Raw genomic sequence first — 15,853 nt, 5'->3', positions numbered from 1 at the left:
CCATCTGTATGCATAATAAAAAAAAAAATGAACATAACTGGACTCTTTAAGTTGTAAAGATAAATCATGTAAAGCTCAACCCTAGGTTTCATACCATGCCTTGCAATATCGGTATGATAAGCATTAGTGTAATTCATAACTTGCAGCAGACTGAACCTACTGCAGCAGCAGGCGGCATGTGTACACCAACCTTGGTGTATATTTTCATTATAACAGCAGCAGCAGCTCTTCATAGACCACAAGAATTGTTCTGGCTGTTTGTTTTCTGCACTATGCACAAGCTGGTATCTCAATCCTGCAAAAGCACTCTTAAGGCAACCGTTCAACACGCCGCCTACAGACGAGAACTAATGCGGTCTGCTTGCCGTATTTCTGCATATCGGTAACCTAGCGTAATTCTGTCCCAGTATAGGGACCGGGCAGCTGGAAGGTGGCGCTGCCTCTCAGCGCTCCGCTCATTACTGGAATGGGCCAGTGCATTGGAATGTGCACCCAGCCATTGGTGTTTGTCGAGTTTGCTTCGTTCCCTTTAATGCTCAGGTTTTGCCCCGAGTGAATGTATCCGGCTAAACAAACTCTAGTCGGATGCGTTGCGTTGTTGGCTGCACTAACAGCTACGGAAATTCTTCAAGCGCTTCTAAGCAGAATTATTTGAATCAATTTTTATCACAACAGTTTTCACAACGGCATGAATGACGCGACCCTTCCATATGGTTGGTTCAAATATAGAGAAGCGTATGCACGTGTTTGATTATTGTGCAGTCGTGGAAACAGTGTGGGAATTAATGATTTTTTTTTCTGTGACCAGAAGCTTTGTGCCTTCCGTTTCCCAGTAGTAACGGCACGGAAGCCTGGGAGCAGACACATTACTCCCGCATGTCTCTCACATTTCATCAACAATCAATACTGCAACCGCACTTCTCCCACCTTGTGCAAGTAAAGGCTGGCACTGATAGACTGCCAAGCATGCTAAAAATGTTACAGGAGTGCGCGAATTAACGCCACCTTGTGCTTAATGCGTAAAAATCCTTTGCCGAGTGCCTCAACGCGAATTGCACACCCTTAAGCAATTTATTCATTATGATAGTGTAAGTCGGCACGATGCCATCTCCTTTTAATTAATTAACGCCGAATGCCAGCACCACAGCCTGCCTGAATCGGCCGTCTGCGCTGGGTTTGCAGGATCATTTGGCCTGAGTGATGTTCCTCAATGCGCCAAACTGCCTGCAGACGATAATGCGGCATGTAAAAATTTGCGTTACGCATTGCAACGGTTACACAGACGAGTGAATTTGCACTTCCAGCTTTACATTGTAGCTTGGTGCATTGAGCGTCGTCTGCACTGCGGTTTTCTCTTGCTGAACATGCGCGCAGGTTGCCTTCGGGACTCGCACAGATCCTACATGATATGTGCCTCGTAAGGCCTGTCCCTTTTCCTAACATTTCCTGATCTGAAAAACCCCTTGCGATTATTTAGGCTTTGCAAGCCGCACCGTAGAACAAGAGGCAGGGCTATGCCGGCCGCCACCGGCTTCACCGCTTTGCATGCATTCAACTGACAAGCATTTTGCGCTGTTCATTGAAGCGATAGTGGTGCCCTACAATGGGAGCTTGGTCCCTGTATTCATGAGCCAGGTGGTGAGTGTACAACTAGACAAGCTGATGCTAATTTCATGTCTCGGCCTGTGCATTTAAGCACTGCTTGCCTTCACGAAAAGCAAGGATTTTCACAAAAATGAGAAAGTAGCTCCAAAACACGAGGGAACAGTCATTGTCTCAATTCAACTCTCACTGCTGCAAGTAGTAAAAGTAAAGGACTTTATTTGGCAGAGAAGTGGATGTGGTTCCCCTGTCCTGGAGCTTTAAATGACGACTTGGCAGTCTCTGTCCGGAAGAGCTGTGGCAAGTGAACACTGCCATTACTATTAGGAGGAGCACGCTACTCGCTCACTGGGCAATCTCTGGCGATCCAGCACCGTCAAGCAGGGTCCTGCTTTGGACTCAACCCGGCTGCCTCTTTTTCAGCAATGGCCTCGTAGCGTTCTCGGGTCTTGTTGAGGATGTGGCTCCGTTTGTCTTCCACCTTGGGGCCACTGTGGCCCAGCCCAGTGCGGGATTTCTTTGTTGACACTTTGACCTGCATCACGGATCACATTGGCAGAAAACTTCAAAATGCGGCACTGCAAAGGTTTGCTTTTAATGCAATGCATAACAATAACGAAAAGTCTCGCAACTTGTTAAAATGCCTCAAACATGCCTTACAATCTGACTAAACTGAAATCAAATTGTTTATTATAAATGCACATAAGCCAGCTGCAGAGCATGCCAGACTGCTGTAGTTGAACCTTAGATGTAAACGAAATGCACTGCAGCCACAAGACTGGCACATCTATTTGGTACACTGAACACTGTCACTGGTGTGCTACACGGTGTTTGCACTGTTAGAAGTCTGCAACACAGTGTTGGAGTGTCTAGACATTGTGGTTGAAGTGCAATTGTGACAGCACATGGTGCGTAACAAGGCTGAAAAGTGCAAGTGCGAAAACTCTGCCGGCACGCCAAATCCACTCACGGGTTCCACGGTGCCCTGTTTTTCCTTTCCGAGGCCAGTGCCTTCCTTCCAGCCCATTTTGTGTAGCATTTTGAAGCCCACGTTGTCTTCTGACAGGGGCCTGTTCAGAAATGAGGGGCGTTTGGGGTATCACCAATAGATGGGAGTAAAAATGACATTCGTGGTCACATTTATGAGTTAAGCGCACCTGCCACTTCAAATGATACCAGGGGAAACACTGACTGCTCAAAATACAGCTAGAGGGCCACACAACTCGATAAAGCGTGCAAGACAATGCACTGCATAGATGGCACAGGCAGAGAGAGCGAAAAATAAAAGATGGGGGCATTTCAGGTGTTGTGCAGTCTCCTGTTGCCGTAGGCACCAATTGTCATTGACAAAAGAACCCTGCCAATATTGGTTAACACTACAGAAATAAGCTTTCCATGATCCCTTCTCAACAGTAGCGCTGATATATGTCTATCTTCCCTCCTCTCCAACTGTGGATTGCTTCTTCACAATAAATGAGACGAAAAGAACGGGGCAGCGGAAATTCCACGAATTTCAGCTAAACTTGTCTTTTATTACCAAGGCTGTACAGCAAACAATTTTGGTTTCACATCTAATAAAGACCCTACCCAATTGAAGGACTAGTAGCTGAGTTGTAGGATAAAAGCAGGGAGAGAATATGTATAGTATTCGCAAAATTATCCCAAGCAATTTTTACTGGGGAACAAATGGTAGCACCGTCAGATACCTTTGTACTTCGCAAGAGGAGCCTTCAATATAGAATGGCTGAGTGTCCGTTCATCCCAGCATGGCCTCCATCTTTTCATTTTGCGGTCTACCACAGTTGCCACCTAAGCATGTTGAGGCAGCTTATTGGCACTCGACAGCCACCCTTCCCACCAATTGAAGGCCACGTGCAGCAGGTAGTGCACACAATGCAGTTGCTTTGCTGTGCTTCACAAGCACCGCTCGGGAAATACACCGACAAAAGTGTGCCCCCACCTGTCCACACTGGCCGGTTCAGAGTCTCGTTCGTGGGGGAAGTTGCTGCCCACTTTCACCCTTCGTTCTTGCGCACGGTCCTGGTAGGGCCCGGGAGCGGTGTTGCCCGCCACGTACTCCATCCCCTGCATTAGAAACATTCACTGGCTGTGCACTAGCAGTGACCACATGCCGGGTGAGAGACCAGCCTTGCCTTACTCTGTCCAGTGCCAATGCTTGTGATGCCGTCAAAGAAAAGATCTCGAGCTATGTGTTACCTGCCAGTCGGCAAGCACATTTGCTTTCACTTCCACCGCAATGCTGCATATCCAAAACTCTTTAACGAGCAGTCATTGCACTTCATGATTAATAGTTACCCAGGCAAGGTTTTCATGTCCCTATATACTAAAAAAAAAAAAAAAGGAAGGAAACCTGAGGCAGTTAAAGCTACTTCATTAAAAAAAAAAAAAAAGACAAGCATACTTGACGAAAACCCAAGTTAAGCAGTTTCTGTGCGTTGGGAGATCTTCACCGCTTCACCTCAGCCAATATGATATGGCTGAAAACGAAAGGCAAGACAGGCAGTCCAACAGGAACAAGCACCAAAAGTGCGTGTGCGTGTCCCAGTGAGGAAACCTCTAAAGAGGGAGGTGGTTGTGGGTTGCCGCCGTGAAGAAACCTCTAAAGGAGGAGGAGCCCTTGCCTTGAGGCCGTATTTTGCCTTGAGCTTCTTGAGCTGGGCTCGGCGCTTGGCCTCCGAGCTGGGGGAGGGGGCCCTCGGCTGCTGGGCCTGCTGGTCCGCGGTGGAGTCCATGAGTCCTGGTTCGCAGCGGGTGCACGTGTTGGTGCCCCGGTGGATGTGCGCCTCCAGCTGCACCGAGCCCAGCTGCAGCCGGTCCATGTGCTGCACCAGGGACTCCTGGCCCTGCAGGAGGACAGGGGTCGCGTTGCGGTGATGCCAGGTGCACCGAGTGCATTAGCCTGGAGGGGGAGTGACTAAAGAGCATAGGGGGAAGACTCTTTGTCCAAAGGGAAAGAACACAGAGACATGCTAGCACGAGCACCGGCTTATGGTTGGCTACTTCTGCAAACCATTTTATACTCCATTAATTTTTCAAAACTAACTGAGGTCAGTTTTTGGCAAGCGCATGGGGTAAGGCACAAAACAGGTGAAGCTGCTGTAATTCTTGACATCAAACCAAGTGGCTGAACACCTGATGTTACTACACATCGAATTCATGCAAACACATCGCCAGGTGTACAGAACCGAGAGACTAGTGGTGAGTGCGCTGGTAGATGGCAATATGACGGAAATACCTCTTCCTTTCTTGCACTGAAATGTCAATTGTAATTGCACCATAAATGCAGTTCATGAGGCAGGTGCCAAAAGATGGCAAACAGAGGCCCACCTATGCATCAAGTACTGTAAAGCGAACTCGCTGCATGGTTACATGTTCTTATAATTTCACATTACCACAAGATGATTGCGGGTGAGCTCGAGATCTCTCGGTACAATGATTACTCTATCGTGCAAGAAGAAACATGCAAGTATTTGTCACTTATGTTTGATGGTTTGCAACCATGTCGCAGTAGTGCTACGACATTGCAGTGTTATCACAGTGTCGTTGAAGCTTTAAGCATAATTTTCCCGTATGTTTGCATTATCAGTTCGAATAATCTTTTGCCATTTTTTTCTGTAATTTCTGAGGGCAATGTTCTGAATTATGTAGCGAAACCAACCATGCAACATCTGAAACAAGAGGTAGCTTGTACATGTGACGTCTCTGTGAACAAACCTGTTCAAGAGGAACTCCATTTAGGGAAGTCCCTGCTTGGCTGCCAAGATCTTTCAGAAGGTAACCGCCCTGGTCCTCAGAGTAGCGCAGTTCTGCATGGTCCTGGACAGAACAAATGTACCTGGGTTTTGGGCGGGCACTGCCTTCTCTCTGTGTAACATTAGAATCAAATGAAGCAGAAACACCGTAGCCTGCAGCAAGTTACAATAATACATTACTGTGACACTCTCAAGACTGCTGCTGGTGACTGGGCTTGATTGCAAAGGGTCTTGGTAGCATGCCAGGAGATAGATTACACGCTTATCTGATATTGGCCAGTTACGTCTAGGCCTGTGACATCTGAACTCCGGGTTTAAGAGTGTTCTGATTCCATGTGAAATAGCATGGCCTCTGAGATGACTATATGGGACGAACAACTGGTTTCCAGTAGGTGACACACTGCAATTTCAGGCGTCTGAGAGAGACTCAAAATAGTCATCGCATAGTTCATACGAAACGTAGGCCTCTCGGGATGACCACTCAACTAAATGTCTTTGTTTGTGCTTCATTTGATTGCTCTCGTTGATGTTGGCAACAAAGTTTAGCAGTGCTTCCCCCCACCTCAGCCCTTTTCTGTTTGCCTACCCTACACTGGAAACCCTAGTTCTGGTGCCTCTAGTAGACTACAGGGCATGCCAGTTTCGCACCACACTTACGGATGTGCCTCACTAGCAAGCTTGACCAGCACCATGCCCCCAATTGTACTGTGAGGTGATCAAGGTGCTGGCAGAGTGCAAAATAAATTGGGGTGTTACATGAGAAACACATGGGCTACAAGGTGTGCCATAGTGGAGAGCCACAGATTTACAGACCACCTGGGGTCCTTCAACATGTGCCAGCGGGCAAGGTGACAAAGCACACAGAGAATGGCACAGCAAACCCAAGCGGCTGTAAAACAACTACCACTTGTCAAAAAAAGGGCCATGTTTTAAACGGGACTCCTGCGTGCCTCGTCTATGTCGTCCAGACTGGGCAGACAGAGCTCGTGATCAGCGCGGGTGCCCAGGGTGGCTCCCGGGAGGGTGACCAGGTACAGCCTGTGCTCCACCAGGTCCTCTGGCTGCTTGAGCACAAGGCGAATGCAGGGCGGGTACTGGCTGCCTGCGTCCTCGCCACCTTCACTGCTGCCGCTGCTGCTCTCGTCACTCGTGCTGCCAGTCTCGTCGCTTGAGCTGTCCGCCAGCTCCCCTTCCTCCATGGCTTGGTCGACGACGGACCCCTCGCTGAGCTTGACCTTCTTGCGCTTCTGGAAGCAGTTGTCATTTTGGGGCTGCTCGTACAGCATTTGACTCGTTGTTTTTTACCTCGAGACTAGTAGTCCTACTAGAAGGCTAATAAAAATATTTCCCTCTCTAACCTGCTGCACTGAGAACAAGTGCCTTGATCGAGCCAAGCTTTTCTGGTTTTGTGAAACCAAGGTTCTTTCATTTCACTGAAACAATACTGAAAAACACCCCAATGATTGTGTTACTGCAGATAAAATGGGAGCGATACATTTGACTCTACTTTTTTTTTTTTTTTTTGCTGCCACAAGAAAATTTCCACCTTTGCTGGCTAAATGGTCTGCAGACGTGAGATGTACTAACTTCAATTATTATTTTTTTTTGTATCACAAGCAACGTCACGAGTATAAGGTGGCTTGCACATGGGCCAGCTAGTAGTTTGTCATTCTCGGTGCCTTGCAATGCAGGGCCTTGTGGGAAAAAAGCAGTTTTTATGAAAGAAATATGTGAATCAGACTCTTATAGACTGTGCCTCCACCAATCCCATTAGAGATCGCGTACATTGCCAATCATATGCTGGCTCACTGGTTTTACCGGCTTCAAATCACCAAAGCACGTATGTGCTGAATGTGTGTGCAAAAATGATGGCAGCAAGGACAGCTAAAACTCACATGACTGGAATGCCTAATACATATTTTTGAAAAGTTACCAGCAACAAGATAGACAAGTTATCATTGAATCGCTAAACCCAGTTTCCAGAAACGGGAATGACTATGAGAAAAATTTTCGCCAAGTACGGTACTCTTGCTAAAGTGACCCACACTTTGCAAAGTTAAGTAACGTTATCTTGAAAATAATTTTTAAAATTAATTACAGTGTTACTAATGAAAAACGAGAACGTTGCAAAGTGAAGTCTAGTTTTGTTACACAATGTAGCAAAGTAGGAAACGTCACCAAAGATTAGCTGTAATGTAAAACTGCTGTGGGGAGCCTAAACAAATGAAATCAAAAGTGAATCATTGCCATCTCTGACCATGCATACGACTCAGCTCAGGAACAATGCGTCCTGCACAGGTCACTAGTTTGTTTACAACAAGTGCCAAGTATAGCTCCAAAGATGTTTCTCCCTGAGGCAATTTAAAATAAAAACTACATCATTATTCCCCAAGTTCATCTACTACTCCTGCTAGTTACGCCGGGATGTTTTTGATACCAGCACACAGATGAAGAAAACCAACCGACCTTGCATTTAGACTTGCGTGCTTTGCTTCCTGTGTTCGGTTCCACTTGAGAATGCACTTCGTAGCTCCCAGTTTCTGCATTGTAGCGGTAGTATGTTCCTGAATTTGGCTCGTAAAGAAGTTGTGTTGACTAAAAGGGAAAATTTTCAATGCATGGATTAAAAAAAATGCACGCAACTGATTCCAAATTGCAGCATTCCAAGTCACCGGACTCACAGGGTCGTAGTAACAGCCCGTCGAGACACTGTAGTACATCTGGTACTCCTCGTTGAAAACATAGTCTGAAGAGTCGACGACCTCTTGAGCTGCCTTTTTCACCATGTCTGCAACAGTCATCTGCGCACGTACAACCACAGGCACACTGCGATGGCAGAACAACCAGCGACTGCATAATAAATAGCTAGAGCAGCATCAATTGTTCTGCTAAGAAAATTTCGAGTAAACAAGAGCCGAGGATGCATTGCCTTGCAAAGCAGAGCAGAGCAGAGCAGAGTTCTCAGGTTACTTTTGCAACAGCAAACAGTTGATAAAACAGACGTAGCATCCTGCAATTTTTCTTTTCCTCCGTCCCATCTGTCATACTTTAATTAGGTATTCTAAGCTAACATTGAGGAACTGCACTACAGACAGGCAATTCAAAGAATACAAGTTAAAGAGTGAAAATCAAAGGGGAAGAAGTGGGGAGCATATTCTGACACCGGGAACATTATTCTGGGGAGCATTATTAAGGAAGTGGGGAGCATTATTCCGACGTAAGCTATGCGCTTTTCAGAGCTACCTCAGATAATGTATTTAAAAAGGGGGGCAACTGCACCTACTCCAAACCCTTTTGCAAGAGTATGCTAAATAGCAACGCAGACATAAGTGTTTTATGTAAAAGCACTGGTATTTCAGCCTCCCAATACATGTTGATTTCAATGCCACTTAGCAGTGTTTTGATGCTCTGCATCACTTTGAAAGAACTTTTGTGCCCTTTCGTCTTCACCTTCACGAAGTAACCAACTTTCAGAAAATCATTAGCAAAGAATTGGGGAACTTGACAGCCCAACCAAACATACAAATCTTTCTAGCGGACAAGTTGCTTGTGTAATTGACCCCTCTGCAGCTAAAAATATTGCACAAAATCCAGTCCAAGAGCAACCCAGAGGTTGTGCAGCATGCCGGCTTCTTTACAGACCTAAGAATGGAGTTCAAAGATGTTTAGGTTTGTCGATGTACTGTCATTATATTATTGCAGGTTTCAAGTAAATTTTCATATCACACCCATTTACTATTTGTGTAATCTATAGCTGAAGGATGTTGGAATTTCACCAGCAAGTTAGCTCATTACGCAGCGTTGTTTTTTATTCTTGCACGATAAGGAGTGATTGGCAGATTGAATAAACTTTATTCAAGACAACGGCAGGATGCTAATGCGCCCGCCTGATCGGAGGTGTCCTCAGTCCAGGATGCCTTGATGGTTACCTACTCGCGTTGCCCTCTCTGCACACGTTGATTGATTGATTGATTGTAGGGTTTAACGTGCTGAGGCAACGCAGGCGATGAGGTGCGCCGTAGTGGAGGACTCCGGATTAATTTTGACCACCTGGGAATCTTTAACGTGCACCGAAATCTCGTACACACGGGCGTTTCGGCTTCTCGCCTCCATCAGAAAAGCGGCCTCCGCGGCCGGGAATCGAACTCGCGACCTCGTGCTGAGCCACTGAGCCACCGCGGCGGGTTCTCTACCAACGTGCACTGAATAGAGGGCTCTCAGCTGGCAACTCCACCCAGTGCTGATCCTTTGCAGCTACTGCAATGGTTCAATACATCACTATGATGAGATTTCAGTGCCAGTCACAACGTTGCTTCATTGCTGAAACGGCTGCAAACTGGTGCATCCTGCAAAGCAGCATCTCTATTATTTTATTACTAAAAATTAGCAACACTGTTTTTATTTTGATGTAAATGCGCACGTATCACCATACTAGAGCTTGTGGTTATTTTTTTTTCTTCTTTTTTTTGCCCTCCACTACAAGCGTAAGCTCAGTTGCCACTGCAACAATTTGGACATGGGAAAGGGTGAAGCCCCTCCCCAGAAATGATGAAGAAACCCTTCCAAATATTAAATCCTGGCTACAGCTGTGAACGTGTATACAGTAGCCGACTGTTTTTCGGACTCCGAAAATTCGGACTTGCTGGATATTTCGGACTTTCCCAAAGAACCGCCAGTTGTCCCGTAGGAGTAATGGCTCACAGATTTTTCGGACTGCTCTTTTATTCGGACTATTTTTCATTCCCCTCCAGGTATGAAATATCAGTCGGCTACTGTATATGCTTCACTCTACACAATGGTTATTTTATTAAAAGTGTGTTATTTTAGCCAAGCTCCTGACTTGGTTGCAAAGACATTTTGCCGAACATCGAGTACACCACCTGCGAAGTGTCATAAAAACGGTTCCTGCTTGCAAGGGTTGAATGAAGGGGACAGGGCTTTTTATGCACGAGCCACGCAGTTATGGTCGAAGGATTTATGAGGATGCACTCGCAAGCTGTTTTGTGGAGAGTGTGATATCAATCAATAGCCCCACTGGTGGAAAGGCATTTGACGCTTATCACCACACGTGCTTGGTAAGCAGTATAACTCATGGGTGGTTGGGCATGCAATATTACGCACACAGGCACACACGATTCTTGACAGTAGCTATCAGGAGATATGGCTGGCAGCACAGATCACAAGCAAACAATATACATATTTGCCCTCATAAATATGTCTACTGTTTCTCCTGCGTGTAATCATCTGGGAGCGACGCATAAATTCTATGTCAGTACAAATATGCTTGCTGAGTGCTTAGTCAGAAAATGTTCGACAAAGCACTCTTTTAGAAACATCATCACAAAGACAGTACCCTCACTCTGTTTAACGCACATAATTTTTACACGTCCCTGAAACAAAAGAGCGCAACAAACAACTTTCATGCAGCCCTGGGGAGGAACGGCGTGTGACACTGACAATTTCTCAAGTGCAAATTTCCCGCCACATTAAACAGCCAAATGGCTCAGAACGAAGCACAGGCCTGGCGGCTACAACTCCTTTTTTTTTTATTTTAGAGGTCTTTTGAAAGGCAGGGCAGATCTAATTTTCAACATAAACCACCACAGCCATTTCAGGCGTCACAGAGAGCACATAAATTTCGGCTAAAAATATCCCCCTTCACAGGGAGATGGAAGCTTGATTTTTGTACGAACCGAAGCAATGCTAAGCGACGGGTCTTACATCTGAGCCTTCCGGTGGCTTCCAGTCTGCAGTTCCGTCACCAGAAACAGCAGGTTCGGTTTTCGCATGGCATTGGCAAGGGCAGCAGCGATCGCCGGCAGCATTCTTGGTCACAAGTTCCAAGTCGAGTAGTACTGCGTCTTTGGCGTCTTCTTGGCCAGCGCTTAACTTCACTTCACTCAGCACGATAGCAAGCTGGCCCAGCGTCCATCGCACGTCCGTTTCGATACGTGAAGCGGCGTCGTGGAGGTCTTTGACAAGCGACATGTGGCTCTCCAACCTGGCCATGTGCTCCTTTATGGAAAGTTGACACTCCAGATTGTTTATCCTTTCCAAAAAATGATCAATAGCATCCGTCTGGCCCATCCTGGTGAACCAATATTCACAACACCGGGAAGCAAAACCTTCAAACTACGCTTGCCGGGAGCAGATTCAGCCGATCTCACAATTAGTTGAACCACTAGATCGGCTGGGTTTAAGGCAACAGTAGGGGAATTAAATGACTGCCACAAAATCGTGCGCGGATCAGCAAGACTACTTCAAATATTGTGCCGCTAACGTGAACAGCACGGACAGAGCGCAGCTCAAATCACGCTCAAAACAAGCCGAGCGCCCAGGCAAATAGCAGAGCCGGCGAAGGCTTCAAGCAGCGCCGGTGGCTACGTGCGATTACTAGCCGAAGCCGAAAACCGGAAACCTTTGAAGCCCAGCCAGTGGCCCAGCGGAACGCAACAAACATGGCAGGCATGTGTGCGCAAGGTGATTTTTGAATGACTCATACCCTGTGCGGTGTTGCTCGTGTGATTGTGTTCTTATAAAAAAAAGTCGCCGCGAAAGCACCGCGTATAGTCCGCTAGGTTGTCTTCAGTGACCTTACGAGGTGCAACCTCTTTTTTTGGCCTTCTAGAAGTGATCCGTGCGTCATGCCCTCGAGACGCGGACAAACACGCAAACACAACTAAGCGAGAAGTACGAGGCTTATTTTCGGCATTTGTCGGAACGCAAAATGCCACATTTGTTGCGCCATCTTCGCTTATAAATCCCACATTTCGCTGCAAGCTCGTTCCGGTGCCTACAAATACGCGTAGACTGCGTCGCAATTCAAAGGGTCAGTGCTCGGCCGCGATATTTGTCAACAGCGATGGCATACAAGGTGCGGCGAGTGTCGTGCTGTGCGGCCGAAAAGCTGTCGTCTACCGCTCAAAGGTCTTCTACGAAAGGGATGGTAAATGGACGATCTCAGCGCTCGTTTTCTTGTGCAAATGCAACACGGACGCGCGTCTGAACGTCGCTTACGGGCGGGACAGCTAAACTAAAGTTCGAAACGAAGCACGTCTGCTTTAGCCTCTAGTTTTTAGCTGCCTAGTCCCGCTTCGTCGCATGCATAAAGGGCGTTGTCGAGCGGAGCGTGTATTGCGTATTTCGGAACGCGCGTTGTGGCGACGAGTTATCGTACAGCGAGGCGTGGTGCTGGTGGAACTCTAGCCTTTCCGACACTGACGTGCATGACGTTAGAGGAGTCCTCGTGTTGCCGCCGCCGCCGCCGCCGCGCGCAGATATTGAGGTTGTTCTTTAGAGATAACGCCCAGTATTGATCGTGTTTTGAACGAGCTGCAGCCTTGCCGATAGCGTTTAGGGGTTGCCTCGAACAGATGTGCGCACAGTTTACCGCATGAAACCTCCGTTCCGTACCCCTGCAGCGGTTGCCGGCTGCGGATAAGCATGAAGACTCCCTGAGAAAAGCGGGAAGATGCACCACCGAAAAAGGAACCTGATTCTTGGCGACGTATAGGAGAAGCATGCATCAACACACCTCTTATGTGAGTACTTAATACTGTCCTGAATCTTAGTAAAGGATATATGCACTTTGTAAGATTCACAATCATGCAGTTAGCAATGTTGAAGTCGTGGCGCAAAATAAAGGGTTACAAATACTCTTGTATAGGAGGTAAACAGTAAATAGAAGTACAATCTTTCCTTATCTATAAGTTGTTTTTTACAGGCGGTGTCACAGTTGTCTCGAGTCCAGCGGTTTGTGTCAAACCAGATGTGCCTAAAGCTTTTGCAGCTTTTGAGCACCGCATTGTATTGTGTAGGGACATACAGCAGAACCTAAACCAGTTTCATATTATCTCGCACGTTTAACCTCTACCATTCATAATGCCTGAGCAGTAAGGCAATTTGCAGTGGGCCAATATATGTCATGAAACTTTGACCCCAAGTGCTGGTGAGGCCATTTGAGAATAACCTGCGAATAAGTTGCCTGTGAGTGCTACGTTTGAATAAAGCAGGGCTGAGAGACAGCCTTAAGATCGTGAAAAATATAGTAGCAACATTTGAGTAGTGTGTATAGTACCTGTCGTTATCGCTCATACGTAGCTATTTAAGCTTGCTGTCATGCGGTAAAAATCTGTTATGTCTGACATTCTTAACAAGGCGCGAAAGTTTGGAGTGCATTGTTCAGTCACACACCCACAAAAAAGGGAAAAGTAATGCATGTGCTGGCCTTGTCTACTGTCTTCTCGAGTGGTCGTCCATTCTCACGGAGGACAAAAGCCTACTTTGAAGTACAATTGCTTTGTTCAGAATTTGTTTCCATTCCTGGTAGAATCTTTCAGTTCAAGCAGTGGTTTTTGCTAAACAATCTTTAGCATGCTTTTGCTTGCACAGTTCTCTACCAAAAGGGTTTGGTGGCAACATGTTTCTGCTTTTTTATGCTTTGATGCCTTTTCTCTTATATGTTGCACCTGCTCAGTAGTGTCAATTTGCTCAAATTTGTGGAGAGAGGCTAGTGATAATTTCGTGCAACGTTCTAGTGGACTGCTCGTTCATGATAGAAAAGAAACTGCACAAATTTGACAGGGACTGAAGGAACGACTGTGTGTCATCGTCGTACTTCTTCAGCTCATGTTCAGTTCATGTGAATCCTTCCTTTTTTTACTGATTTCATGTTGCACGAAAAGTGGAATTTCACTATAATGCATTGACCTCCAGAATGCTAGATATTTTGTTCGGTGGAATAAACTGTGTAAAGTGCATTGCTAGGCTCCAAAAAAAGCCGTTATGCAAAAACTTTTGTTGCAGGTGTCTTCTTTTTTAAGTGGTAGATAACTGTTAGCCATCACAAAATGTTCGCGTGCAAGCCAGCAGTTTACTAAGCAAAGCACTTACACATGGTTATAGTTCAATCACCTCATGGTTGCCAGGTCACTGCCAGTTTTGATGACATGACATCATTTCATTGCATTTAGCACCGCTGGAGCCACTTGCTGAGCTAATTTTGCAAATCTGGTAAAGTTGGGGACTTGACAGATGAGAGAAAATTGTGTGCTGACATTTAGAAATTACTTAGTTACGAAAATGGCATGCGACCTTGTTTGCTTTCTAGAACTTGATTGCTGTCTAGTTGCCTGTTCAGGTGTTTCATGAACGGGAAACTAGATACAAGGCTGTCCACCTTCTATATGAGGCTGTCCGCTGGCCTTGTTTTTATGCCTGCATGATCGCCTACTGCGTGAAGGCTTAAAGGTTGTCATGTCGAACAATAAAATATCTCGTGATTCCGCATGAAATGGCAGCATTTTAAAACTTTTTCATAGAGCTATCGAGTGTGCACTGAAATGTTTGGCCAGGGCAGCCCAGTTTCATGGACACAAATGGCTGTCAAACAAAACAAGCTTGTGTAGAAGTGCCAAGCTGCGAGTTTTTTTTTTTTTTTTTTTTTTTGCTTGCACATGTTCCGGCCTGTGACAAAAAGCTGGAGGACTCAGCACTGCCAGCTGTCTCAGCCAATGTGGGAAGCCTTGTGGCAGCCTGTTGCACACAGTCACGGGTTGGCTGTTCGGTGTAGCGTTTATGGTGCATGTAATGCCATATATTATGTGCCAGCTTTATTATTCCACGCCGCGTAAAAGCATGACTTGTGAAACAGTCAGGGCTGTCGGAACCTCAATAGCATTAACCTTTTGTCTTTTCATTTTGTTCTGTACATTTTTACTTATTTTTTGTCGTTTTCATTTTTTGATTATTTTGCTTACAGAGGCTTTCATTTTTTGATTACTTTGCTTTTTGACGTCTGAGCAATGTTTTTCTTTCCTTCTTTTTTTGTTCATGTCTGTGTTGATCGTTTGTCTTGTTAGCTTCCAGTTCCGCGTTACGCGTGCAGTCTGTGTGTGGTCTTATTTATGATCGCACTGATTATGAGGAGTAACCATGTGACACGTGGTTTAGTGCTGAGAATAAATTTGTTAGTAGCATCACTTGTGAGCTGCTTCTTATCAAGAAAAGCGGAGGCAAACACAGACTAATCTCTAAAACTTTCGAAGGGGAGGGGGGGGGGGGGGGGGATGTGCAGTGACAGGGAGTTGGCATGCGCTCTATGCTTTGTAGTACTAGTTTGAAAGTGCCATTGGGGGGGTGCTGTGCTTTCACATCTCCTTACTCCTAAAAAGATCCGCCAGGGGTGTAGGGGATTAGAAGGTAGAGCTCCATGAGAGAACAAACCCAAATTCCGTCATTCTTGGATTGGATGGGTTGCACTCGCAAGTTACGTCCCCTGGGGTGAATGAAAACGGAATTTATGTGAGACTGAGGCACAAACAGGTTTGGCAGTATAAAGTTTTGAGCTGTCCTATGATGCACAGAAGATATAACTTTCAGGGACGTAGTTCTTGTTTGCACATAACATCTGCTGAATCACTTGCTTTCTCTGCAAGCAGGGACAACCTGGTGGCCTGATGCCTTATCAAACACAGTGC

The 15,853-nt window shown here is 46.2% G+C and overlaps 2 protein-coding genes across 13 annotated transcripts in view; one reads left to right on the top strand and one right to left on the bottom strand.

The window, feature by feature from the left end:
* Positions 1-1,795: 1,795 nt before the first annotated feature.
* On the bottom strand, positions 1,796-11,696 carry LOC144169838 (angiogenic factor with G patch and FHA domains 1). Of its 2 annotated transcripts, XM_077699213.1 has the most exons (9): positions 11,097-11,696; positions 8,057-8,176; positions 7,842-7,970; positions 6,326-6,622; positions 5,338-5,439; positions 4,245-4,466; positions 3,563-3,687; positions 2,573-2,672; positions 1,796-2,137 (listed from the first exon to the last, which is right to left on the bottom strand). In XM_077699213.1, exons 1-9 carry the CDS (start codon positions 11,460-11,462, stop codon positions 1,979-1,981), a joined length of 1,620 nt encoding a protein of 539 aa, XP_077555339.1. In that variant the 5' UTR covers positions 11,463-11,696; the 3' UTR covers positions 1,796-1,978. The 2 variants fall into 2 exon arrangements, with proteins under 2 accessions (XP_077555339.1, XP_077555340.1); XM_077699214.1 differs by lacking the exon at positions 6,326-6,622 and having other exon boundaries at positions 11,097-11,694.
* Positions 11,697-11,785: 89 nt separating this feature from the next.
* The window catches only part of Crag (DENN domain-containing protein Crag), an 80,148-nt gene continuing 76,080 nt past the window's right edge, over positions 11,786-15,853 (top strand). For 6 of the 11 annotated variants that reach the window (XM_077699203.1, XM_077699207.1, XM_077699209.1 and 3 more), the window contains exons 1-2: positions 11,819-11,976; positions 12,797-12,916. The gene's annotated coding sequence lies outside the window, so the exon portion shown is untranslated. Of the gene's footprint in view, positions 11,977-12,179; positions 12,205-12,254; positions 12,322-12,796; positions 12,917-15,853 lie in introns of those variants that run through there. The other 5 variants (XM_077699204.1, XM_077699199.1, XM_077699205.1 and 2 more) reach the window with 3 other exon arrangements.

This window comes from Haemaphysalis longicornis, unplaced genomic scaffold (assembly GCF_048455015.1).
Source record: "Haemaphysalis longicornis isolate Haplotype H1 unplaced genomic scaffold, Haemaphysalis longicornis Haplotype H1 scaffold_2, whole genome shotgun sequence".
Classification (NCBI taxonomy): Eukaryota; Metazoa; Arthropoda; class Arachnida; order Ixodida; family Ixodidae; genus Haemaphysalis; species Haemaphysalis longicornis.
Note: the sequence above shows the minus strand (reverse complement) of the source record. Positions and strands in the feature narration are given on the sequence as shown.